The sequence below is a fragment of the Delphinus delphis genome, chromosome 14, assembly GCF_949987515.2.
Source record: "Delphinus delphis chromosome 14, mDelDel1.2, whole genome shotgun sequence".
NCBI lineage: Eukaryota > Metazoa > Chordata > Mammalia > Artiodactyla > Delphinidae > Delphinus > Delphinus delphis.
In genome coordinates, this window is record NC_082696.1 from 11,832,450 (window position 1) to 11,856,889 (window position 24,440).

Sequence of the window (24,440 nt, forward strand, 5' to 3'; positions counted from 1 at the left end):
ATTCACTTAATCGAGCTTTAAGGGCAGAACTCTCACAGCTGTGGAGCTGTTACACCTACACCCTGCTCCTAAGTAGCTGAGCTCAATTCTGGCCAGATTCTTCCCTCTCATTAACTTCTCTAGCCCAGTCCCCAAAGTTTGAACCCCAAATTCTTTTCTATTTACAGAAAACACAGCCTCTTAGGTTCTTAAAATTAGACTAACTGGTCTACTCTGATGTTTCGTAAACTACTAGAGTTTGTAGTATATGGATTTTTAAGTTAGAATTTTTTTAATTTTGTATTTTAATTTCACTGTTGAGTTCATAAAATTATTTTACCAATTAGAAAACAAAATGTCTCTTTTGCAGTGCAAATTCACAGTTGAAAAATGCTTCCATGAGAACGTAAGACTTGTTTCTGAAGTTTCTCAAGCTGGCATCTGAAGACCCCTGAGAATTCATATATTTCTGGGGTTTCACAGTAATTTTTATTTCAACTAGTCTGCACATTACAGTCGGCCCTCCGTATCCACGGGTTCCACATTGGTGGATTCAGCCAACACCCAGATTAAAAATAGTCAAGAAAAACAAATTCCAGGATGTTCCAAAAAGCAAAACTTGAATTTGCCAAATATAGGACAACTATTTGTTTACATACCATTTACATTGTATTAGGTATTATAAGTAATCTAGAGATGATTGAAAGTATACGGGAGGATGTGTGTGGGTTCTGTGCAAATGCTATGCCACATTATATAAGGGACTTGAGTGTCCTCTGATTTTGGTATGTGTAGGGTTCCTGGAACCAATCCCCTACAGATACTGAGGGACAACCATACTCAAGTGTGAGAAGTCCTGAGCCATTAGCTAGTCCCTCAAAATTCTATGTCATCTTTTTTCTTTTATAAATTGTGGTCATGGGTCTGGTGATTTAACATCCTTCCCACACCACTGTCCTGTACCCCAACCTAGTAGAAAAGTCACTTAGATACAATCTGAGAATTGCAACCGGCTCTTCTGATTGATACAACAGAGGCAGTACACAGCAGTGGAAGAACTAGAAGTACTTTGAAGTCAGCTGGGCCTCCTGGAATTCCAGCGCTCCTAGTTAGGAGAACTTGGTCATGTTAATAAGCTGATAAGTTAATAATACATCAGATTGGGGCAATAATGCCACCCTTGAAGGATTGTTGGTGAGGAATAGAAATAATCAATATACAGTGCTAACAGGAGTACCTCACACAGGGAGGCAGTCAGTGAAAGGTAGAGCTTACTGTTATGATTATAAACAAATATTTATGGACTAAGTTGTTATATCCTGATATAATAATGTGGATTATAACTTTTAAGACATGCATATAACATATATATAGTTTTGCCTGTTTAGAAGTATGGCACATGGAGCAAGTAACTCCCACACATGGTACAGATTTAAAGCATAAGTTGTGTCAATTCAATCTTAGATGAATTAATGATGCTACACCTGTGACATAAAGAAAAGGTTTGGGGCATCTTTTGGATGCAGCACTTTGGGGCATCCACGCATGACCTTTGAGAACAGCATCTTAGAAGCTTTCAGCTGCGAGCCCCCAGCTATTGAGGCCTCGACCTCTGGTCAAATAAGCTTAGTAAGTGGATGGGTCCACATAAGAAACAGCCATTTTTCATGCTTTTGTGGTTTTTGAATCTGATACTGAGGCTGTTACTTCTGCTGTCTGTTACCCTGTATTTGAAAATCCTTTGGACATAAGGTCAGAAGACTAATATTTTTCTGCTTAACTAATACTCTTTTGTATTTGGTCTGGCTTCCTAGAAGCAGAGATTGGGGTAAGGATTTTCGGGAAAGTGATGTATTGAGGAGACTCTGAAGAGGAGGAGTGAGGGAAGCAGGCCAAGGCAGGGCAAAAGCTAAGCAAGGGTGTTGTTGCGCTTGGAGACGCAGCTTCAGCCTGGTCCCACGGGGGTCCCAGGGTAAGGTCTGAAGGGGGGCGCTGGGGCACAAACGGCCCCACAGGTTTTGTCCTCCCTCGAGGCAAGGGGCGGCTGTTGTACCATTGTCAGTCGGTCTGGCTCCTGGCCACCTCCTAGGAACAGTTGGTGCCCTCACCTTGTAGTAGAGGTGGCTCCACATCTGTGAGCCATTAGCACCCAGCGCTCAGAACAGCTGGGGAATGGGGGGGCGGGGCAGTATGGCAGCAGCAACGGCCTCTGTTGGTTTCCTCCAGGAGACAAAACTATCAGATTCCTTATGTGGCCTTCTCCGACTTGGTTGTGTGGGAAGTTCTAAACTACATTTCATATTTAATTGCTTCAGCAACCTTCAACCAGGATTATTTAATAGCCTTCTTTCTCTCTTCCTTTTCTTTGTCATTTTAACCTTTCTTCTTCATCTTTTGGTTTTTCTGTTTATCGGACCAGCAGTTTTATTGTAAGTTGACTCAAATGCTTTTTGAAAGTGGATGAGTGTAAAAGAAATAAATATGTAACTAAAAACCAGTTTTATAATTAGAAAAAAATACCTGAGTTGTCCTCCTTAAAAATCAGATAAAATAAGTGTTGAATAGAAATAAGAGTTTTTACTGTTACAATCTAATTTAACATTAGTTATGCTTTCATATGTACTCAAGAATAAAATAAGCAATAAGTATTATAAATCCAAGGAAGGAAGAAACAAAATTGCATTTTTGCAGATGACACGTTTTTTATATGTATGAAGCACAATGAAATGAACAAAATTATTGGAGGTAAGAGATATGCAACAGGGTTCTGCAAAATTATAGGCTATGATGGAAATCCGCAGACGTCAGTAAAGTCAGTATATTCTCAAGTCATATAGCTGAAAATATAGATGGCATTTGTTTAGAAAGTATCTTGACCGCTCAAAAGGAATATATACTTTCTATTTTTTTTTTAATTTTTTTAAATTTTTGGCTGCGTTGGGTCTTCGTTGCTGCATGCGGGCTTTCCCTAGTTGAGGCAAGCAGGGTCTGCTCTTCATTGCGGTGCGCAGGCTTCTCATTGCTGTGTCTTCTCGTTGCAGAGCACGGGCTCTAGGGCTTCAGTAGTTGTGGTGCATGGGCTCAGTAGTTGTAGCACACGGGCTCAGTAGTTGTGGCTTGCAGGCTCTAGAGCGCAGGCTCAGTAGTTGTGGCACACAGGCTTACTTGCTCCGCGGCATGTGGGATCTTCCCGGACCAGAGCTCAAGCCCGTGTCCCCTGCATTGGCAGGCGGATTCTTAACCACTGCGCCACCAGGGAAGTCCAGGAGTATATACTTTCAATGCCTTCCTAATTCCCATGTGAAATCGTACCTTTATTTTAGCTATTCTGTTAATATGTAATGATGATACAGAAGAGGATGATCTACCAAATAAAATAGGTATAAAACATTTTAGTCTGTATGTCTGTATGCACAATCCAAAATCATTTACTCACATAAAAGATAACTTCCCACTTCATGAGTTATTGATGTACAATGAAGTAGCCTTTTTCCCCTTTACCACTGTATTATGAACAATACCTAAGCGTAAATGAACAAATAAATTGTTAGAAACAACAGTGTACAATGTTACCTTTGCACATTAGAAAATTCAATTTTTATTTTCTTATAGTGTTTGAATTACATATCATAATTTAACATCTTTTAAAGCATCTTTTATTCTTTAAGAATTCTTTTCACATCCATTAACCAATTGAAGCAGCTCATTTATAAAAACATTTTTGTTAACATGAGTCAAACCTAAAAGAAAAAAAATGACAACTTGAAAGTAACCTTTATCATCCAGATACTAATCAGTGCGATATTAAATGATAGGGGTAAATCAAAAATGATAGAGGAAAATGAACTTAATCTGGAGAATCCTCTTATTAGCAGCCAGAACAGGGCAGTTCTTAAGCCATTTTAAAACAAACTCTTCATGTTCTCACTTAGCTTGTACTTGATGCTTTACAAGTCCTAGAGATTTCAGTTTGGGTTGGTTTGGTTTTGCTTTGCTGTGGTAGCATTTACCAATTTCTTTTCTTTATTTCTGCCTAATCTTTGAATGCCATATTATATGGAGATATTTTTCCTAAAATGTCAACAGAGCCGGGGAGATGACAGTAGGTGGGGACTTGGGGTGGCCTGTTTGGGCATCCTGTGAAGGAGGCGGGCAGCTCCTCCCTGCGTCGTAAGGCGCAGGCCTGTAGAGGGGCTCGAAAACAGAAGCAGGTGACTGTGGGGTTGCCAAGGAGAGGGAGCAAAAGCAGAGGGTATCCTGGGTTAACACCAGGACAAGGTGCTTTTTATACTTGGCAGTGGAGCTCTTTTATAAAATCCAGTGAAGTACCAGTTAGGAAGATGTATAACAATTTATCTTAAAAAGGAAAAAAAAAAGCCATCAATTCCATTGCCTTATTAATATAATCAGAACCTCTTTCCATTATAAACCTTTAGATAAAACATGACAACAATAATGGAAAAATCATCTAAAACAGATATAATTGTACACGAAGTTTGTTGGCATTTCGAACAACTTCATTTTTTAAGTATTTTACATTCTTTGTAGAGAAAGGCAAGCACAATTCTTGTATTTAATCTAAAATAAAGACAGAAATCACAGCAGGCACTTAAGTCATGTGCATCCCACAGTTATTCACACATAATCCTTCAGGCTGTTTGCTGAACGGTCCTCTGGCTGTGTGGTGGGGACGTGCTCCTGCTTGGATGGGTGGAGCCAAGCCTCCGAATCCTTTTTTATACAGAAAATCATGCCAGAGATAAACAGCAGCATGGCCGAAATGAATCCAATGTAGACAGCTCCTCCGGGTTCATGTTTGTTGCTTTCTGGAACTGTCACATCCACAAAGTTTGCTATGATCTCCTTTGTGTACCACACCGTTGGTATTAAACTAGAGATCCCTGCAGATATGAGGCAGACTCCCCCAGCAAAACAAGCGTAACTCTTAGTTTCCCTGTCCCCTCCTAAGCGAATGCATTTCATCCCGATTGTGGCAGTGCACATCCCCACAGCAGACAGGACACAGGCCAGGACCATGGCGGCCCGAGCGGCCTGCACGTGGGTGGGGAGGGCCAGGACGGAGTACTTCAAGGTGCAGCTGAACATCCCGGTGCTATACCACGTGCAGTCCATCCACAGCCCTTGCATCTGCACGATGGCTGTGATGATGTTGGAGCCCGGGTCCACATTCACCTTCCAGTTGGGCAGCAGGGTGGCCATGAGCACTCCAGAGACCCCAGTTAAGGCCAGGGCAAAAGCAAGGAGCTGGAGACCCGCCGAGATCATAACGTCACCGTTACCTTTGTCCTCCTAGAAAATCCTGATGGCTCTTGCTCAGAATTGTAGCTATTTCTGTACAGTAGAGAACCAGGTAACAAAAGGCTGGGGAAAGAAGACAAAATCAGGGTTGAAAGAAAGAAAAAACAAAAAGACTTCTGTGTACAGTGGGAGCTGAGAACCCATCTGAATAGGTCCCAGCAGTGGATGAGGACACTGCTTCCCAGGAGAAAAGATCACACCAGGCCCACAGAGGCTGCCATTGTCCTGAGTGATTTTGGTTGGGTGGTGCTTGATACATGGCATAAAGGAGAGGGCTGTCCACTTTGTTCTTTTATTTAAAATTTAAGCTCTGCTGAAGTTGTCTGTATGCCTTGTTAGGAGATTTTAGACATGGAACGCCAGCTGTAGGATATCTGATATAGAATTTTTTTTTTTTTTTTTGCGGTACGCGGGCCTCTCACTGTTGTGGCCTCTCCCGTTGCGGAGCACAGGCTCCGGACACGCAGGCTCAGCGGCCATGGCTCAGGGGCCGAGCCGCTCCGCGGCATGTGGGATCTTCGCGGATCGGGGCACGAACCCGCGTCCCCTGCATCGGCAGGTGGACTTCCAACCACTGCGCCACCAGGGAAGCCCTGATATAGAATTTTAATAGTATTACAGGTTTTAAAAACTTATTTCTAGTTAAAATACTCTATAGGTAATAAGGAAGAATAGTTTAAACCCACCTGTTAAAAAGGATTTATAAATATATATTAGAAAAGTTTGAAGCATTCAAAAAATGATTTTATTTTTTAAAATGTATCAGACACTCTCCATGTGTCATTCACGTGGCCCAGGTGAATTGTTTAAGAAGGAGAAGAAAGTAGTAAAAGAAATCAAAGTCACTGGCATGATTATCTCTAATTTCCAGCTTGCAAAATCCTTACCTAAGTGAGCAGTTGTTTCCCTTCAGGTACAGCTTACTCAAAACTGAAACAATTAAGCCACTGTCTTTTGCTTAGGAGAATGTGAGATCCTTTCTAGTTGGGACCAGAATCGTTCCCTGACCCAAATGAAGTAGTCTGCTGCAAAACCGGTTATTCAAAACGATTTAGAAGTAGTGACATTGAATCTTGCAAATACATACCAGAAGTAACCACATCATTATTTGTATGAGAGAGATTCAAAAATAATTTACACTTTTTTCCTCCCTCCCTTCCTTCCTTCCGTTTAGTAAGAGGGAATAGATAGTACTTCCTTTGTGACGTGCTGTGTTTTAATCAGGCAGTACTTACTGCCTTCTTTGAGGAAAATATAATGGTTTCTGAAATACAGCAATATTGACCTTTTTGTGTTTCTGAATTTTTGAGTGATGTATTAGAATGGCTCTATCATGATTCATATATTTGTCACAAAAGGCAGTATGAGCTCTGAATCTAAAGCACTTGGGTCAAATCTTGGCTTTCCAGAACCTCTCTGTGCCTCAGTATTCTCTTCTGGAAAGCAGGGAGGATTATAGTATCTATATCATGGAGTTTCATATACATGAAAGAATTTTAAATGGTATAGAACAATATCTAACCCATAGAAGGTACTCAGTAAATTACAATTGACATTGTTATTAGTATTTCTAAAATGTATATTATGTCACGTGACATTTGATATTTAATGACATCTGGATTTTTTTTTTCTCTTCCTTCCTTAGGCCGATTTCATTTGTTTTCATAGGAACTTAGAGATGAAGGAAACCATAGATGTAATCTTGGCCATCAGTGTTGTTTCAGATTAGGACACTTAGGTAGTAGATCGCCGCATGCCACACAGACCTCAGTGGCAAGATCGGCAGTGCCCACTTCCCCACCTCTTCCCACCTCACTGCACCTTGCACCCTTGTCCCCCTTTACCACAGCAATTCCGGGTGAAATCCTCCTGTGTACTTCCTGTTGGAAGCAGGGAGAATGCTACATCTAGAGACAAAGCACCGTTAACCATCCCCTCACTCACTCCCTTTCTCACACAGAAAAAAAGACTCCGGAGGGAATTAATAGAGCAAATGAGCAAGTGGCGTAGCTTCAGAGACTCACCAGGGAGGTTGATGCCTGGCTTTTGTGAAATATCTGCAGTGATGTGAATCCATGCCTGTGTTACTTTTAATACAGTTGTATAGTTTAATATAGTTCTAACATTGATTCCCTAAGAGGTTAAATCCTGGGCTATCTGAACTCCATTGTTCTATTTTTGTTCATAATCTTAAAACATAAATTCTGTAGTTTCAGGAGATTTCCCTGAGGTTTTGAATTCTTAGAGTCAGTTTCACTCTAAGCATCAAAGTGCCTTGGCTTTGCCTGTCATCCTACAGTTCATTCTTTTTCTGTTTTCCAAATTTCTTTTCATATCTGAGACCAAGATAGAACGAAAGTTAAAGTTTCTAGAAAAAAAAATGAAGCACATGTTTATAGTTTCATAATAGCTGTTTTCAGGTTTGGGTTTTAACATTTCAGACTCCAGCCAGCTCACTCAATTACTGCCTTCCCGGACCATTTTCGGCTTAAGGGCTTCTTCAAGAGCGAGACTGCTGTTAGCATTCCCTGCGAGCATCTCCTTTCTTTCTTTTTACTTTGGTTGAGTAACCTTTATGTGTTGATCAGTCTCTGCTCAGCTTCCCAATTATAACTCTTTTCTTCCCATTAACCAATACATTTTATAAATTCCAGTGTAATTCAGACTTGGAGACAGCTTGTTCATCTTAATTAACAAGTGCTGGCAGTGATAAATTACAGATGGCCAAACTCGGCGTAAACAATAAGACATTGCGTTCAGTTAGCATGGTGCCCACTTACTATTGAATAGTGGACTTTAAGTGCTTTCTTCTGCATGGAGAACTTATGCAGAAAGAACTTGTTCTCCAAAATGAAGGTCACTCTTTTCCCTTTATAAAAATATACTGGCATCTTAGCTATATTGCTGTGAAATCTTTTTTTTTTTTCCCCCTCCAGCCACAAGCATGGTACAGTTTGTGGCCTGTTCTCTCAGATTTCTGTCTCGTAGAGAATAAAGGCATACTTTGTTTCAGCGGTGGTGGTGATGGTGGTGACATGCTGTGAAAGTAAGCATGGAAAACAGTTCTAAATGAGAACTCTCTCGTGGTTCTAAAATCTGTTGCATATAGAACAGAACCTATAATGTTAAATTTATGAGCTATTTCCCAAAGAAATTCTGAACTGGATTTCATTAAAATGTAAAGTCAGTTTTCCAGACAAGATTTATTTATATCAAATCTAGTATTTAAAAACAGATTTACAATGTACAGTTCAAACCGAGTTATACTTGAAGATCTATATTTAGGTCCCGAAGCATTGTGGAAGCTTCTCGTTTTCCATACCTTTTGTCAGTAGCCTTCAGTGACTTAACTCTCTTCTGTCAGTTGTCTTCAGTTGAACCCCAGTAAGACATGATGAAGAGGAGCCACATACCTGAGGCTCAGTTCACAGCTTCTGAATATTAGTGATGAAGCTCCAGTAGGTTAACTTGCAAGTAGCAAATGAAGAGCAACGTAGAAATCCGAGCAGGGAAAACTGCTGGTGGTGCCAGGAGATAAATACCGGGTTCCCCATCTCATTTTTTGAGGTGGGGGAAAACTCAGAAAAGAGAGGCGGGGGAGGGAGGGAGCTGTTGTTACAACAGGATTTGTCGAAACCTGAAAGCTGAAAATGCTTCTTTGTCACTATATACAGAGGGGGAGTTATCTGGGTGCTCCCAAAAAGACTTTCTTTTCTTTTAATATTATGTTTTAGTCCATAGTTATAATTTACTTCTGAATTTTTATCTATGTTGGAGGATACCGTTTATTATTTTATGTCCCCGATTAAAGAATATGGTCTGAAATATTTTTCACTAGACTGTGCTTCGCAAGTGACAGTTAATTGAGACTATCTGTTTATTCTGGTGCTTCTGACTTGTCTGAAATCAAGATTCACAAAATTGGTAACTTTCAAACTAAACATTCAAAAGACAGTTTTTTATATATCTTGATAAAGGTAAAAAGAAAACCCAGCAACAGCTGTTGACTAGAATCTGAGCAGTAAACCTACAAGTATTTTTTTTTTTTGGCGGGGGCAGGGGGGCGGTATCCTGAATTTTCTTCTATTAATCTTTCCACTGAGAAAGATTTCTAAAGTATAATAGATAGCTAGTGGGAAGCAGCCACAGAGCACAGGGAGATCAGCTCGGTGCTTTGTGACCACCTAGAGGGGTGGGATAGGGAGGGTGGGAGGGAGACGCAAGAGGGAGGAGATATGGGGATATACGTAAGCATATAGCTGATTCACTCTGTTATACAGCAGCAACTAACACACCATTGTAAAGCAATTATACTCCAATAAAGATGTTAAAAACAAATAAATTATAACTTAGTAGAGATTTTAGAAAGCATTGTAAAGAAATTACACCAAAATAATGTGATGAAAAATATTAGATGAACCAAAATCAAACACTGAGGTTCTAGACCATGAATAATGGTACAGACATATTTCATTTTCATCTACTTTGGGTTCTCATTTTTTTTCTACCTCAGTAATGTTAATTCTACAAGCTGTACATTCATAGCCACTATAGAGAGAAAAAGATAATTTTATGATTGGATGTTTAAAATTTTACAACTGCTAATAGCCATGTTAGATGTTAGCCATTTCTTTAAAAGCAGTGAATAATAAAAATGCATGTTTCATATAGAATCTAAAAAAAAAAATGGTTCTGATGAACCTAGGGGCAAGACAGGAATAAAGATACAGACGTAGAGAATGGACTTAAGGACAAGGGGAGGGGGGAGGGTAAGCTGGGATGAAGGGAGAGAGTAGCATTGACATATATACACTACCAAATGTGAAATAGCTAGTGGGAAGCAGCCGCATAGCACAGGGAGATCCGCTTGGTGCTTTGCGACCACCTGGAGGGAGGGGATATGGGGATATCCGTATACATATAGCTGATTCACTTTGTTATACACCAGAAACAAACACAACACTGTAAAGCAATTATACTCCAATAAAGATGTTAAAAGATATGCATGTTTCAGTTATCTGGATTTTTTGTTGTTTTTAGTTGGTTTTCATCTTTTCTAAGTCTGGCATTTAGCAAGATACATATTGTTTTCTCCTCTTAGAAATGTAATGCCTGTGGATTTGTGTTTTTAGCCATAGTGTTGTAATTTTGCTTTATAAACTTACTTAATGTCATTGAGATACATGAACAGTTCTTTGTCTAAGTACTGAGTGAAGTAGAGTTGAATTTCAGGCACTAACAGCACTGTTACTACTGCTGTAGCAAGAAATCCACCAGGTCCCTTCAGTGCCTTGGCTTGTTTTGCTCCTTGCTGTGGCTGTCGTGCAGACTCACCTGTGCTGAGGCTGACTGGTGGCCGGTGGAGGGTCCAGTCTGCTCCCAGCTCTGACCTCCAGCGTAATGCAGCTTGCCGAGGGTAAATGGGTTAAGCATGCTTTAATGTGCATTGCTGTTTTCGAAACCTTTTTGATTATTTTTCTGCCTTGATGAGAACACTTATATTCTAATACATTAGCTGCCTGTTTTAAAAAGGCAAACTTCTGAAACGCAAAGAACTTTCATTAACTACAGGCCTTTAACCCAAGGCAGAATTTCTTGTATAAGAAAGGAGCTAGAAAGTAGAGGTGTATAGAGAAATATAATTCATTGACATTATTATCTACTTCCAATGTGGATATTAAAGAGAATTAAATCTTTTAAGTTCAGAGGCTTCCCTAGATAGCTCTTTGTTTATCTTTACCTTAGTTTAGGTCTCTTCTCCAGCCCTCCCCCCTAAACACCCAAAGTTTGTATTGGGTTGGCCAAAAAGTTCGTTCGGGCTTTTCCGTAGCATCTTACAGTTGTAAAATTTTAAACATCCAACTGAATATGTCCAAGCTGCCAGTGTGACGTCACTGATAGACATCTCAGACCTATCAGGGACAGAACTGAGCTCTCGACTTTCCCCACACCAGTTCTCCCCAGTTTCCCAGTGTCATCCTGCCATTTGGTAGACCCTGGATCTTAAAAACATCCTTGATTCCATACCCAAGAGCCATTCAATCAACAAATCCTTTTGTTTCTACAGTTCAGAATAAGTCAAGTATCCTACTGTCTGAGCCCCTCTACTGCTTGCTCTGGGTGAAGACCTCTAGAATGTGAACGCACAAGGGCAGGGATTTCTGTCTTGTTAATCTCCAGGTTCTCCTGGGCCAGGAGTGGTGCCTGCCTTATTGTCGAGTATGATAAATATTTGTTGAATGAATTCAGAAGCTGATTTTGAGTATATAAAATAACAATAATACATTACCTTTACATGATTAAAAGTATAATTTTGTCCTGTTTTAAGAGACTGTCATTTTAAGTAATTTTGCAACTCTTTAGTTTTATAATCTTGATGTAATAATAATATCTACCATTTATAAACTGCTTCCTATATGCTAAGTACTGTTGAGGTATTTAATTCTTAAAACAAGCCTATGAGATAACAGAAGTCCTAATTTTACAAGTGAGAAAACTAAGCTCCAGAGAAGTTAAATAACTTGACTAAGGTCCATAATATAAGTAGCAGGAATGTGGGATTCAGGCCCAGAATACTGTGATTTTTGAAACCCTCATACACTCATAGCCCTGCCCCCATTTAGAACAGAATGTGTTTTTAAGTCTCATTATAATGAGTCGCTCCTTTCAGTGGTAGTCTGGATTAAGCTGTGGAAACAAATGAACTCTGACATCTCTGTAGCTTTACATATAAACATTTGCTTCTCACTCATGCCAAGTCCATGAGTGATTGCAGAGTAGCTGGCCGGTGACTCAGCAGTCCCATCTGTTTTCTTTAAAATGTTTTTATTTATCTGTTTTTAAGAAAAAATTACATGTGATTCCCTTAGTGTGTTTTTCTTAGTGATGATACTCTGGATAGTCAAGACAAGCTTTTCTTTTTCTTCTCAAAGAATTGGTAGTTTGACTGAATATTTGAGAAGTAATAACAATACCAAACCTTTGTGGGAAGTAGTTCTCCAGACCAGCGTCTCTCACCCCTGCCGGCACGTGAGCATCATCTAGCTTTAGAAAAGCCTTGAGGCCCAGGCCCCTCCCAGTGGCTCTTAATTCCGTTGTCAGGGATGATGCCCAGTCATTGTGTATTTAAAATGCCGCCAACGTAATTCCAATGAAAAGTTAAGGTTCTGATTTTAAAAAAACAGCAGCGTCTTTTCTCATTTGCTTTCTCTTCAACCTTGAAAATAATTAAAGTTCAGAGTAAGATTAAGTAAGATAGTTACCTGTTCCAGTCCCACAAATTTAAAGTGATTGATTTAATCTTAAAATAATGTTTTTCTTCCTACTCAGTCATGGGAAATTAACAGTATCGGCCCTGAGCACAATCAGTGCGTTACTTCCTCCATCTTTATGGTTACTTTAGTTCTAAAATAATGCTTTAGGCTGCCCGAAGGCTTTATCTTTTAGAATTGGTAGTTTGTAGACTAGTTGATTATAATGAGGACCGTGTTAAAAATGATGGCTATTCTCTGGTTGCTGTGTGTCCCCAAATGTCTAAAGAGGCCATCCTGGCTCCGATGGCTCTGTGCAAGTCGTGTATGTTTCTGCTTGTAGGTTGCACTGCCATTTGCTCTATTGTTTGTTTTGACAACATTTTGTTGCTCCTTTCTATGTCTTCATGTGAAAGGATCTTGAGGATTTGTTTTCTATGTCTTTATCACATTCTTTTAGAATATTAAGACTGTCTTGGAGTTTGTGGTGACACTTGGCAGGTCAGCCTAGTTTTTTCAACCTCATAAATAATGTAAGTATGTATCTAGTGTGGCCTCACCACTGCATTCTCTTTGCACATTATTTTGAAGAGCAGAACTTTTTTTAAAAAACGTCCTCACTTATTGGTAGTATCTCAGATAGTGGGCTGAACACCCCTCGTCTGGGCCTGGCTCTCAGCTCACCCCTCTCTCCTCCTCTTCCCATCTTCCTCTTTGTCTTCCTTCCCTGTGACTCTCTCTCTCTGCCCACTGGGTCTCCTACATTTCAGCCCCTGCCCACACTCTAGGGTCCTGGGTGGGTTCATGTGGACTTTGTGATGTTGCCAAATTAGAGAGCTTGCATCAGTTTTAATCATTTCTCTTATTTATTTTTATACCTCCAGTTACATACATAGGAGGTCCCCCAAACCTCCATGAGTTAAACTAGTAAAATCAGCATGTAAAGGAGGAGATCCAGTAGCTATGGCATTCATCTTTAAAAAGACACAATGTCTTTCAAGTCAGAAACAGGAAGAGCTGGACAACATGAACACATTTAAAGAATAGCTCTGCAAATGGAGAGCTGGCCTGGGTACTGAGAGCACACGGCCTAGGAGCATCTGGTACCCTGTACCTTGTGCCAGTGAGTGGCCAGTGACCATTGCAGCATCGTCTGTATGAGTTTGTTCCCATTCCGTGCCTCTGCAGAACCCTCTCAGCATAACAGAGCTTGTTAGGTGGTTTTTATAGGAAGGGGATGTACTGACTAGTCAACTTGAGTGTCTCTTTGGTAGTTATGACTCATTACGAATGAATGTATTTGCATCCATATTTGTTTATCAATCTTTTCATAATAGTAATATTTATAGCGGCAGCAATTGAGAACCTTGTGAGTTTGCTTAGATTGAAACCGTCCCCGAGGAGTTTCCCTGTACTGTGGATGAGAAACCGGAGGTCGGGCCCTTGCTCTCGCCCCCTGGGCCGCTACAGCGCGGCTCCTCCCCTGGCAGGGACCTCCCCCACCTACACAGAGGGGGGCACAGTCCTGGCACAGTTAACACAGGCGCCTCCAGGTGCCGCCCTTTCACAGACACCGAAGTCATGGTTTGTGGGAAAGGTCCTGGTTTCAGAAAGGTGTTTTCCCTGTGCTCATTGGGGAACTACAGGCTAAGATAACAGAAAATCCTAATCCAGCGTTTGTGAGTTCTCGTCCCTCTTGTACTTTGTTTAGCATTAAGTGTTCACATCCCTGAAATTGTTTCCTTTCTTGGGACCAAGAGATGCTCATTCATCTTGTTGTTGTTGCTAGTAGGCATAATTTACATACATACCTATATTTACATATACAATATACACAGTAAAAAGCTTTCTCCATCCCCTCCCCTCACCCTGGGCACCTCTTAGGCTTATTTCTCATCGTGCTGTCAGCTCACCCTGTCATTCTCTTACATGCTTGTGCTCTGAGAGGAAACACTGACAGTTTAAGATCTGTTCTTTCTGTATGATTCCAAGGAGGAAAAGAGAAAAACCATTCAGACATCTGTGGGAGACAAAAGGTGTGGTGGAACATCTGCAGAAATTAATATTGTTTCAATAACAAACACAAATTGTAAACTTTAAAGAAAAAACTATAGGTCCTAACAGTCAGTCTTCATGGAATACCTTGGTTTGGAATACCTGGAATGTTGTTGGAGTGTTTGAGTTGTAAGGTTTTACGGCGGAAATTCTGTCCTTAAATTGGGCTTGGGACGAGAATTATGGGCAGAATAAAACAGTTCTAGGAAATGTGATCTGCATGTTTGTACATGTTTTTCTACAAGATGCATAATTGTAATAGCATAGGCAGCAGTGACTTGCGACTGCTCCCCTTGTTGGGGGGAAGTTGTAACTGCAGGGCCCATGACATTCTAGTGGAGACTGTCCTTAGCTCGGTGTAGGACCCTGAGGAGTAACCTAGACACTGGTGGGTGGAGGAACCAGGCATCCCCCAGCGTGCTCACCTTACTCTCATCTCACCTGACACTGAATGTGACTCTCCCGAACTCCTGACCCCATGTTCCATCAGGTGGTGCTGGCCACCTCAGAATCGCTGGACCCTTCCCACTCCCGTCTGCACAAGTCTGTCTGAGACAGTACCACCTTGAACTGTGAATCCCTCTTGTGTTGTTCTTGGAGTCCTTCTGATTATTCCCTGTAGTCATTCTTTGTTCTCATCATTCCTTCTATGGTCTCCCAGTTATGGTTATATCTTGGCTAAGTAAACTGTAACTTCCTAATCGTTTTTCCTCTCCACTGGCTTATCCTTTAATGGTCTCGAACACCATGGGAGCTGTTGAAGACCCTTTCTTCGACAATGGCCAGTATTGTTTCTGTACCTTTTCATACGGTAGTTACTGAGCTCTTTGGCATATTATGATCATCTCAAAGTCAGAAACTGGGCTGCGCAGTCTTTGGTGTTCCCTGTACCATGTTGATTCAAGGTCTGAGTTAGCAGTATCTAATATTTAAGATTGAATAGCTTCTTACCCCAGTTCTCCTGTGAGCCCACAGTGCTGCTCTGAGCTCATAACCAGTCATGTCCTAGACATCCTGGCCTGGGACATGGGACACCCGCCCCCAGCCTGCCTGCAGCCAGGGCTGCTCATGCTGAGAAGCATAACCGTAGCTTTGTGCAGCACTGACCTCATAGTGGATTGGAGAGGCAAATACTTACAGTCGCTATAAACCCTCTAATTCGACATCGTAGTAGGTCATTTTGGTATACTGATAGGCTGAGTTTGGAGAGGGGCTGGCAACATTTAAACTAGAATTTTTAAGTGCATCTAGTGCCTATGTACTGATCTCTTTTTTGTAATCAAACCGTTTAATGGACTTAAAACTCAAGGAAAAATAATGGTTGTAATTTTAAATAAGCATTCATTTATGAGTAAAAAGCATTTTTGTATGTTACCATAGTTACCGAGCAGCTTTCCTGTGGTTCTAGAGAAAATGGGCTCTGTCATACAGAGTAACTCTGAGAAGTGCGTTTGGAGGCAGGAGTAGAAGACAGGGTGGTACAGGTTTCCCAGAGAAGCAGGACTTGTTACAGGAGAGCCTTTTTGATGCCGAGTTTTATGTGGTCCTCCACTAAATAGTAACTATTTGATTGTGAGTGGAAATTTTCTTTTATCCAAAAGACACTAGTAGCCAACTTAACTGGGTATCAAAATTATAATCAAACTTTAGAAGTCTACTGCTACAGTGTACACGGGGTGCTGCTGTATTTATACGGGGTTTTAAAACTTTATTTAAATAAAAACATTAGACATTGCCTGTATTTGCAAACATCACCTGTATCTCAAAGGAATAAAATCAGGCAAATAAAGATGAGGCCAAAATGTTAAATTCAAAGAATCCGGAAGTGGCAGTTTCTGTACTGGAAGGAGAATGCATCTATCCCTGCTTTTGTGCCTTTGGTCTTAATAGTATTTGAACATTAGCGTTTTGATAATATTTCATGGGTTTAGGGTTGGGTAGGGTTTAATTTTATCTCATAATTTACTAAAAGATTATTTTCTCTGGAGACTGGCAGGCTGCTCACTGTGGAAGAATCCTGTCAGAACTGACTAACTTGGAAGGATTGGATTGAAAGGGTTGGAGGACCTGAGTCATAGAGGGCTGGCGGAACACGAGAGGTGGGACAGGAATGCCAGTGAGCGCAGATGGTGGAAAGGGGTGGGGCGAAGTCAAGAGAATGGTCTAGAACAGTTGAGTTCACTTCTGTCTGTTTTCCCTTCCACAGAAGTGCTCTCACGTGAAGCATCTTTCATCCCTCCCTAGAGTGGTTCCCCAGCCCCATGTGCTCTCCAGGGGCTCTCCTCTCTGTACTGACCACAAACCTCTCTGGGACCCCTGGACCCTGTTCCATGGTGTTTTTGTGATGGTCCAAGGAAAGTCCCGGCCTTTTAACCAAAACACTTACTTTCCCACAGGAATTATTTGTTAGTGAACTTGGAGGAACACATAGAACACAATTTGAAAAACTATTAAAGTTTAATAAGAACATTGAGATGGTCACTCTCTGCAGTGGAATAACAGCTCTTCCACCAAAGGTGTATAATCGTCGCTAAAATAGTCTGAAGGCTGAGGGACATTTCGGGGAGCATTTTCAGGGGGAAAGTCCTCTCCATTGGCGGTTTTCACTCGACTGCTTAGAACATTCCCAGCATTTGCCAGCCTCAGTGACTGACGATGGGGCAGAGGTCTGGTGGGGCAGCTCGTGGTGAGGCAGCTCAGACCCCGCAGGAGAAACGCCACTCACACCTCTGGAAGCCCGTCCCGGTTGGCCATCTTTGGTCCGTCTCGTCCACACGGTCTCACGTCACATGCCAGTATTTTCCCTCCAACCTAAAAACAAAAACAAAACAAAAACTTCCCCATCCTCATATATTACAGGCCCATTTTAAGGAATTTTGTAGCCACAAGGAGCTTTAGGAGTGAGTCCTCCCAAGAGAACATGATAACCCCTATGGAATTTGAAAATACAGAATTCCTTCTGAAAAGCAGTGGTACAACCCACACTTCATAAATTGCTGTACTTGCTTAGCCTTTGTAGAGTCTGTGTGATGTTCTGAGTAGCAGGTTTAGCAGTAATCCCTTAGCGACCAAAGCTTTTGTAAATTATGAATACACTTCCCATTTCCTAGACCGTGGTCTCTGTCAGGCTTTTGTGTGGGCGATAACTGCTTTGACTCCATTTCTCCGTTAGTCTTTACTTTCAGTATTTTTCTGTTGTTATTTTGAATAGATCCTTGTGAATCACCATGAGTCCATTTTTAGAATAGGGCAGGGTATAAATCTCTTATCAGATATGCCTGAAAAGTTTTATCTTCTGATAAAGAATTTCAGCCACCGGCTAGCAGCTTGACACTTAAACAGTAATATTTGTGGTGGTTTCCATTCTATTTGGATCCTGCCTGTGCCTCCTGGGGCATTTAAAGTCGCTACCAGAAAGTTATGTGGCCGTGCAGACGAGTATGAATTCAGTCCAGCTGATTAATCAGTGCCTCTGACACTCTGGGGAGTTTAGCGCTGAGTGGTCCCTGGGGGCCCATCTGCCGTGTCTCTCTGGTTTGAAGTCCAGCCTTATAGTCAGAACTACAGCTGCAGCTTATCTTCTGCTCATTCAAAAGCTAAATAAAATATTCTAATGCTATCTGTTATCTGCCTACTGACTTTAATGATTATTCGGATTGACCTTAAAAGGCCACTGTAAAGCTGCATTCTAAAATTAAGTGACTGTCACGCACAGGCCTAGTGGATGTCATTATAGAACAGATGCAGCCAACCGTGAGCTCTCTGCGGCAGTTCAGATGCGAGCGTAGCATCTTACGCGCCTGGAGAACATGAAACTGAAGTCCACATAAAGGGCTGTTCGTGAAAACCATGCTCTTGATGACCTGTTCTTCTCCTGTGTTCTACAAAGTTAGATCGTTTAATATATTATACCAGGCAGTAAAATGTTTGTTTTCTGACCATGAAGGTGGACTCGGGGGTGGTGCATTTCACCCCCCTGACCCAGCCGAGGATAGAGCAGCCATTCAAGCTGGTGGAGAGAGTCGTTCAGAATGCCTTTCAGTTCCGAAGGAAATACTGCCACCGAGGGCTTGGGTAAGAACGCTTTCTCTTCCTTTTCAGTAGCACTCTTTACCAACGCCTCAGTCACCTTCAAAGAGTAAGAACTTTGTTTTTATGATCGTTCAACGTGCCTGTAAACATTACTCTTAGTTCAGATCCTGTGATGAACAAACCTTGATGGCCACTGAGGAGAAAGCAAAATGTTGATTTAACCTGAGATGCCACCGAGAGGTTCTGTTTGGTTTGATCATTACAAACTAAAACTGACATCACACAGTTTATAGTGAGCCTGTACTGGGGAGGTCATGACCCCTCACACTCAGGACTCAGACCATCTGAACTGTTTTCGGTCTCGACACTTCTGGCACTAAATGTGTGGTGTTTTCCCCAACACCGACGAACTCCCTAACGCTCCAGACAGCACCTGGGCGTCCTACAACTTAATTCTAGTCTGGCCATTCACTACCTGGCGTTAGCGCAGCGCCTCAGCTTATGGGCCGGTGCCGCAAGGCTGTCCCCACTTCAGTCGCCAGTCGCGGGTTCCAGGTTGCAGGTTCCACTTGCATTTATAGCCATAAATTGGCAATTTCCACGATCCCGTTCATCTTCAGGTTGAGTAATTTGCTAGAATGGTTCACAGACCTCACTGTCATGTATCAATTTTAAAGGCTATAACTCAGGAACTACCAAATGGAAGGGAGGCACAGGGCATCACATGGGGAGCAGGGTGCACAGAGCTCCCGTGCCCTCTCAAGGTTTCTCACCCTCCCTGCACCTCAGTGTGTTCACCAACCCCGAAGCCCTCCAAACCCCATCATTTGGGGGTTTTATGGAAGCTCCATTACCTAAGCAGGACTGATTAAATCATTGGCCTTTGGCGATGGAGCTCAGTTTTCCAGGAGTGGAGCTGAGAGAGGTGCATCCTTCAGTCACATGGTTGGTTCCTCTTGCCACTGCCCCGTCCTGAAGCTTTCCAGGGGCCACCAGGAGTCGCCGCATTAGCACAGAGCCCAGATGTGGTTGAAGGGGGCTTGTTACGAGTAACAAAAGATGCTCCTGTCACCCCGTCACTCAGGAAATTCCAAAGATTTTAGAAGCTCTGTCTCAAGAACCTGGGACAAAGACCAAATATATAGTTCCTAGCATCACACGAGCTAGTGGGTTTTAATTGCTTTCTTTCCATCCAGTTGTTGTATCTCTTGAAGCTTTTAAAGACGTACTTAGAAGAAGGAAGCAAATATGACTTCTGAGTCGCCAAGACAGTGGCTCGAAGTATCCACATGAGCGCAATTCCATTCAGCGGCGGCTCCTGTGTTCAGCCGTGGGCGCCGCTCTGGCCAGGCCCTGAGGTACGTCCGGAAGCCCAGACAGAGAAGGCGGCCTAAGAGTCTGCGGCCTGATGGCCCTGAAGTCACCGCAGCAACGTGTTACGTCCGGTGACAGCCTAGAAAGTGGGTAATTAGGCCCAACTGCAGTTTGTGTACGAAGGCAGGAAAGTGTATGTATATTTTTAACAGACTTTCATCTAATATAGTCAACTTTAGCTGTTTAAGGGGGTTCAGCTTCAGTGGCCCGTAATTATTTTCTAAGAATAGCTCCATTTCAGTTCTCTCATTTGTGAAGGGTCCCTACAGCACATGAAACTACTTCAGGCACAGCTAGACAGCTGCATCCTGAATCCACTGGAATCCACAAAGCACGCTCTTGAGGATGTGAGAGGGCTGATGGAAGAAACCTCACCCTGCCGTTTGCTGGCTCCAGTTAGTCCAGCGTTCATAGGTCAGCAGCGTTCCTGCTTCTCTAGCTGGGGACAGGGGTGCCACCGGCGATCCTCGTGCTAATTAGGATGAAGGCCCCCCCTGCTACGCTGCAGCACCCCACCCGGCCTCCGCCAGGATGCACGACTTGAAGTAAAACAAGCTGGATTCCACACAGGGTGTGACCCGTACAGTTGTACATGATAGCCCTGATTCGTGGAGGGAAAAAATTACAGAAAGTACATCCTACTTGTAGAAATCCTGGAATTGGCCTGAGCCCGGAGTTGGCCCTAGTGTTTCCAGGACAACCCCCCAGCTAAGTGATGGGCCCCGTTTACTTCACAGGCACAGACCCCTATGCAGATACGGACCAAATCTTGTAACCCACTTTGACCTTTTGGTGTCCTTCAGTCACACCACACCACAAATCAGTCCCAGATCATAGTTAGAAACTATGATCAGACCCCTGCTTGCCATGAAAGTGAACTCAGCGATCTCAGTCAGCTCACCTTGAGAATGTAGGGACACGCAGCTCCTGGTTGCGGGGACCATCAGCCTGTAAGAAAAAGTCAGTGTCCTCTCGCCACGATGTCTTCCGGGCCCTCTGAGACTTGAGAGAAGAAAATAAAATCCAGGTGTAGCTTTGCAATATTTCAGTCAATCAGTCACTTGTACTATTCATTTTAAAACAATGATCTGATTTAGACGAAATTTAAAAGGTATACTTTGAATCAATTTTAAGATGCTTCAAACATCTTAAAGAGGAAAATAACTTTCTAGTTTCACATGAACTGTTTTCTAACTTTGCAAAGAAAGGTCATTCTTTTGGGATGAAGAGGTCCAAAGGCTGGTAAGTTCAAGTTACAGAGAATCAAAAGTGCACCGGAAATAATATGCAATTTTTATATTAAAATGTGAGGCACAGCAAACTTATGTTCCTTTAAGAATGCAGCTGAGCATATGATAAAATTTACCTTCAAGATACACGTATTGATTGAGCTTTAGAAACTCCTTTCTCATGTGGACACACCGTGCAGGTCCGATTAGCTGTGCCTTCAGTGGTGGTTCGTACCTGTTGCCTGGTGGCGTAAGCAGAGTCCTCCACTGGCTCGGGGTCCTGCAGGGCTCTAGGGGGTGGAAGAAAAGCCTCTGCAAAGTTGTCAGTTGTCAGAACCATGCCGGTTTCAAATGAGGGTAGAAGGAAGCATGATGATGGGCAGAATTTTAAGTAGAATTCTCACATTTTTCTCTTCCTTTCAGAATGTTATTCCCTGAAGCCCAGCGATTAGAAAGCACTGGGAAACTGTTACAGTTGGCCGATGTGGACCCTACTCTTCGACCCACCCAGCTCTCTGTCTTACATTTTAAGAGCCTCTGTGACGCATACCGAAAAATGTGTGATGAAGACCCACACCTCTTTGCTTACAATTTCAGAGAAGAACTCAAGCAAAAGGGGATGGCAAGGAGAGTTACAGACTGTAGCTGCTACGTCAGGGGCTGGCAGCCGACTGGATGTTGATGTTCACAGAGTTGAACTTCTCCTATGTGTGCTCCCCAGGTGTGACTTACTCCCCTTTTACAGCTTGGTAAAGAGAATAAATATCGTCAAGTAAGGTACAGTACAAGCTTTCTTTTAATATATATACTGCATAGATATGACATGTTTAGTATAAACAGCATCTATTACAACCTTACAAAAATGAAATACCTGCACATTGTACCCCTAACCCACATGAGAATAATTTAAATACGCTTTAAATAAAGCAGAACCTAAGAGCTCAAAGGAAATGCCCAGAGGATTGGAAAAAATGATCTTTCAAAAGCTATTCATCACAACTTCCCCACCCTTTTCCACATAAATTAATTAGAACGCAGTTTCATTTTAAGGTTTCTAAGTCACTTTGATACCTGCTCAAAAGGGATACAAACTAAGTAATTTACAGATTCTGACCAGTTTAATCTAGTTTTCTGATCCACAATAAATTAAAATAACTTAAATCTTTACAACTATTTTGTGGGAAAAATGTATACTGCACAAAACCCAATAATGAATAGTTTTTCTGCAATTTCCATTTTACCCCCAGTTTAAAAGTGAAACCAGCAACTTAACCCATATCTGGATTGACCTGTATTATGCCTTTCCATGGCTCTCTGTTTCATAAAAACACTCCTCGTTGACAACCGACGTTAAGCTCTGGACGCTGAATTCTCGCTCGAGAACGGAGCTGAGATCAAGGTTGGCATTTTCCGATTGACTGTCCAGGGACTGGTGACGCATCTGCGCCTTCAGCAGAGTTCCCCTGTCCCTCTTGGTGCTGTTGGCTTTGCGTTTGATGGCGCAGAAGTGCCCCCGGACCAGCTTGGGCTGCCCGTCCTTGCCGGGCGGCTGCTGAGCTGGCCGGGCGTCCGGGTCCTCCGAGATCCTCAGTCTCTGGAACTGGATCTCGATGTCTGTGGTAGGGCTGCCCTGCTTCCCAGCCTGGTGGTCGTCCTCGTCGTCGTCGCTCAGAATGTCGCTCTCTTTGATGAGACTGTCGGAGAAGTCGGCCAGGCCCTCGTGGGGGTGTTTCTGGGCGTCCTGTCTGCTCCCGGCCGGGGGGCAGCCGCTGCTCTGGGTGCCACTGCTCAGGCTGCCCTCATCCGAGTCCAGCGAGCTGCCCTTGCCCGGCTCCCCGGGCCACTCGCTGCTGGAGGAATTCTTAAGGACTTTTAAGGACCTGGATGAAGCTGCAGTGAGAAAAGCACATTTTCCCTTATGGTAGAGGAACCGATTCCACAGTGTGTTCATTTCTGCCTTGTGGGTTATCAGATTTAACATCTTAATTAAAATTTTATCACCTCACTTCACTCCTGGGACTAAAAAAAATGTCGATACTGCAAATATGGACATTTTTTATTTATGTTTATTTGAAATTTTAAGTTGGAATTTGGCATTTTTTAGAGGACCAATTACCAGAGCTTATTACTGAGAACAATAAGCTATAAACTATCATAAGGGCTAGGCTTCTTATTACCAATGAATAAATTTAAAAGTTAGTTTTACAGCTAATTAATGAATAAATTAGCTCTTGCTAATGAATAAATTTAAAAGTTAGTTGCTAATAAAATCTAGGTTCCTTTCTTTCACTAAAGTACTTTGTAGTTTGAGAACTAAGATTACACCACCATATTTCTCTGCCCACCTTCTCACCGGTTCATTTCCCTTGCTGCTCAATTAAAAGTACAAAAATGCTTTTTCTCTCTCATGAGAACTGTCTCTGCCGGAATTTCTAGCCAACTTTGAGATTTAACATGAATATTGAATCGTGTGTGTGCGTATAATTCCTTTCTCTTGGGTAGAAGGGAAAGGGGGAGCTCAGTTGTGTTTCTGCAGACAACAGTGTATTTTTAATGGCTGTAGCTTATTTTGCCAGTAGAGGAAAATTTGAGGAGGTCAAACTGTGACCAAAAAGAAGAGATACACTTTGTAAGACTAAAAACTAGATCAGTGATATTAACAAAATAGTTAACATAGAAAGAAGGTTCTAAAAATTTAAGCTGACATTTTAAAAACGGGCAGAAAGTTGAAGAACAGCATGATTTGGAATGTTTACCTGTGGGCTTATTAAGAATGAGTATTAGCGAGCATTAGGTTTCTTGACCTTAATTCACTGAGTGTTGACCTTCTAGAGGCCTTGCACTGTTCTGAGCACCGGGAATGCGGCAATGAGCACAACAGTCCCTTGACTCCTGTACATCTCAGTGGAAGAAAGACAGAAGATGGTAAGTGCAGACTGTGTCAGCAGGTGAAAGACGAAGGATTTGGATTGGGGGTGCTTATGTTTTATAAAAGGAGGTCTGGGACCGAGCATGTTTAGGCTTCTTAAAAGGAAATAAAATTGCTGCTACATTCTCATGTCACCCTGTGTATCGGGTGTGTGGTGTAGAGCTTACGAAGCTACTGCTGATGAGTTACAAAGCGATGACCTGCTGCTCTCTCTTGAAAGCATACATCCTTGCAGAGGAGCTCGTCATGTTTTCCTGAATAAACCCAAGGCTA

General features: G+C 42.2%; 3 protein-coding genes and 1 long non-coding RNA gene across 5 annotated transcripts in view; 1 reads left to right on the plus strand and 3 right to left on the minus strand.

Moving 5' to 3' along the window:
• The window catches only part of TFB1M (transcription factor B1, mitochondrial), a 59,876-nt gene extending 35,441 nt beyond the window's left edge, over positions 1 to 24,435 (plus strand). The window contains exons 6-8 of one of the 2 annotated variants that reach the window (XM_060029733.1): positions 18,550 to 18,677; positions 21,662 to 22,015; positions 24,071 to 24,435. In XM_060029733.1, the coding sequence (XP_059885716.1) occupies positions 18,550 to 18,677; positions 21,662 to 21,920 (387 nt within the window). In that variant the 3' untranslated portion in view covers positions 21,921 to 22,015; positions 24,071 to 24,435. Of the gene's footprint in view, positions 1 to 18,549; positions 18,678 to 21,661; positions 22,016 to 22,485; positions 22,613 to 24,070 lie in introns of those variants that run through there. The other variant, XM_060029734.1, reaches the window with a different exon arrangement.
• On the minus strand, positions 4,564 to 5,583 carry CLDN20 (claudin 20). Its single transcript, XM_060030488.1, has one exon. It carries the CDS (start codon positions 5,263 to 5,265, stop codon positions 4,615 to 4,617), a length of 651 nt encoding a protein of 216 aa, XP_059886471.1. The 5' UTR covers positions 5,266 to 5,583; the 3' UTR covers positions 4,564 to 4,614.
• Positions 17,087 to 21,667, minus strand: LOC132436830 (uncharacterized). Its single transcript, XR_009521894.1, has 3 exons — positions 21,376 to 21,667; positions 20,911 to 21,011; positions 17,087 to 17,414 (listed from the first exon to the last, which is right to left on the minus strand). It is a non-coding gene; the product is annotated as an uncharacterized lncRNA (long non-coding RNA).
• LOC132436828 (rho guanine nucleotide exchange factor TIAM2) overlaps positions 22,533 to 24,440 on the minus strand; it is a 434,430-nt gene continuing 432,522 nt past the window's right edge. Inside the window, 1 exon segment of the mRNA XM_060029732.1 lies at positions 22,533 to 23,128. Within this exon segment, the coding sequence (XP_059885715.1) occupies positions 22,533 to 23,128 (596 nt within the window).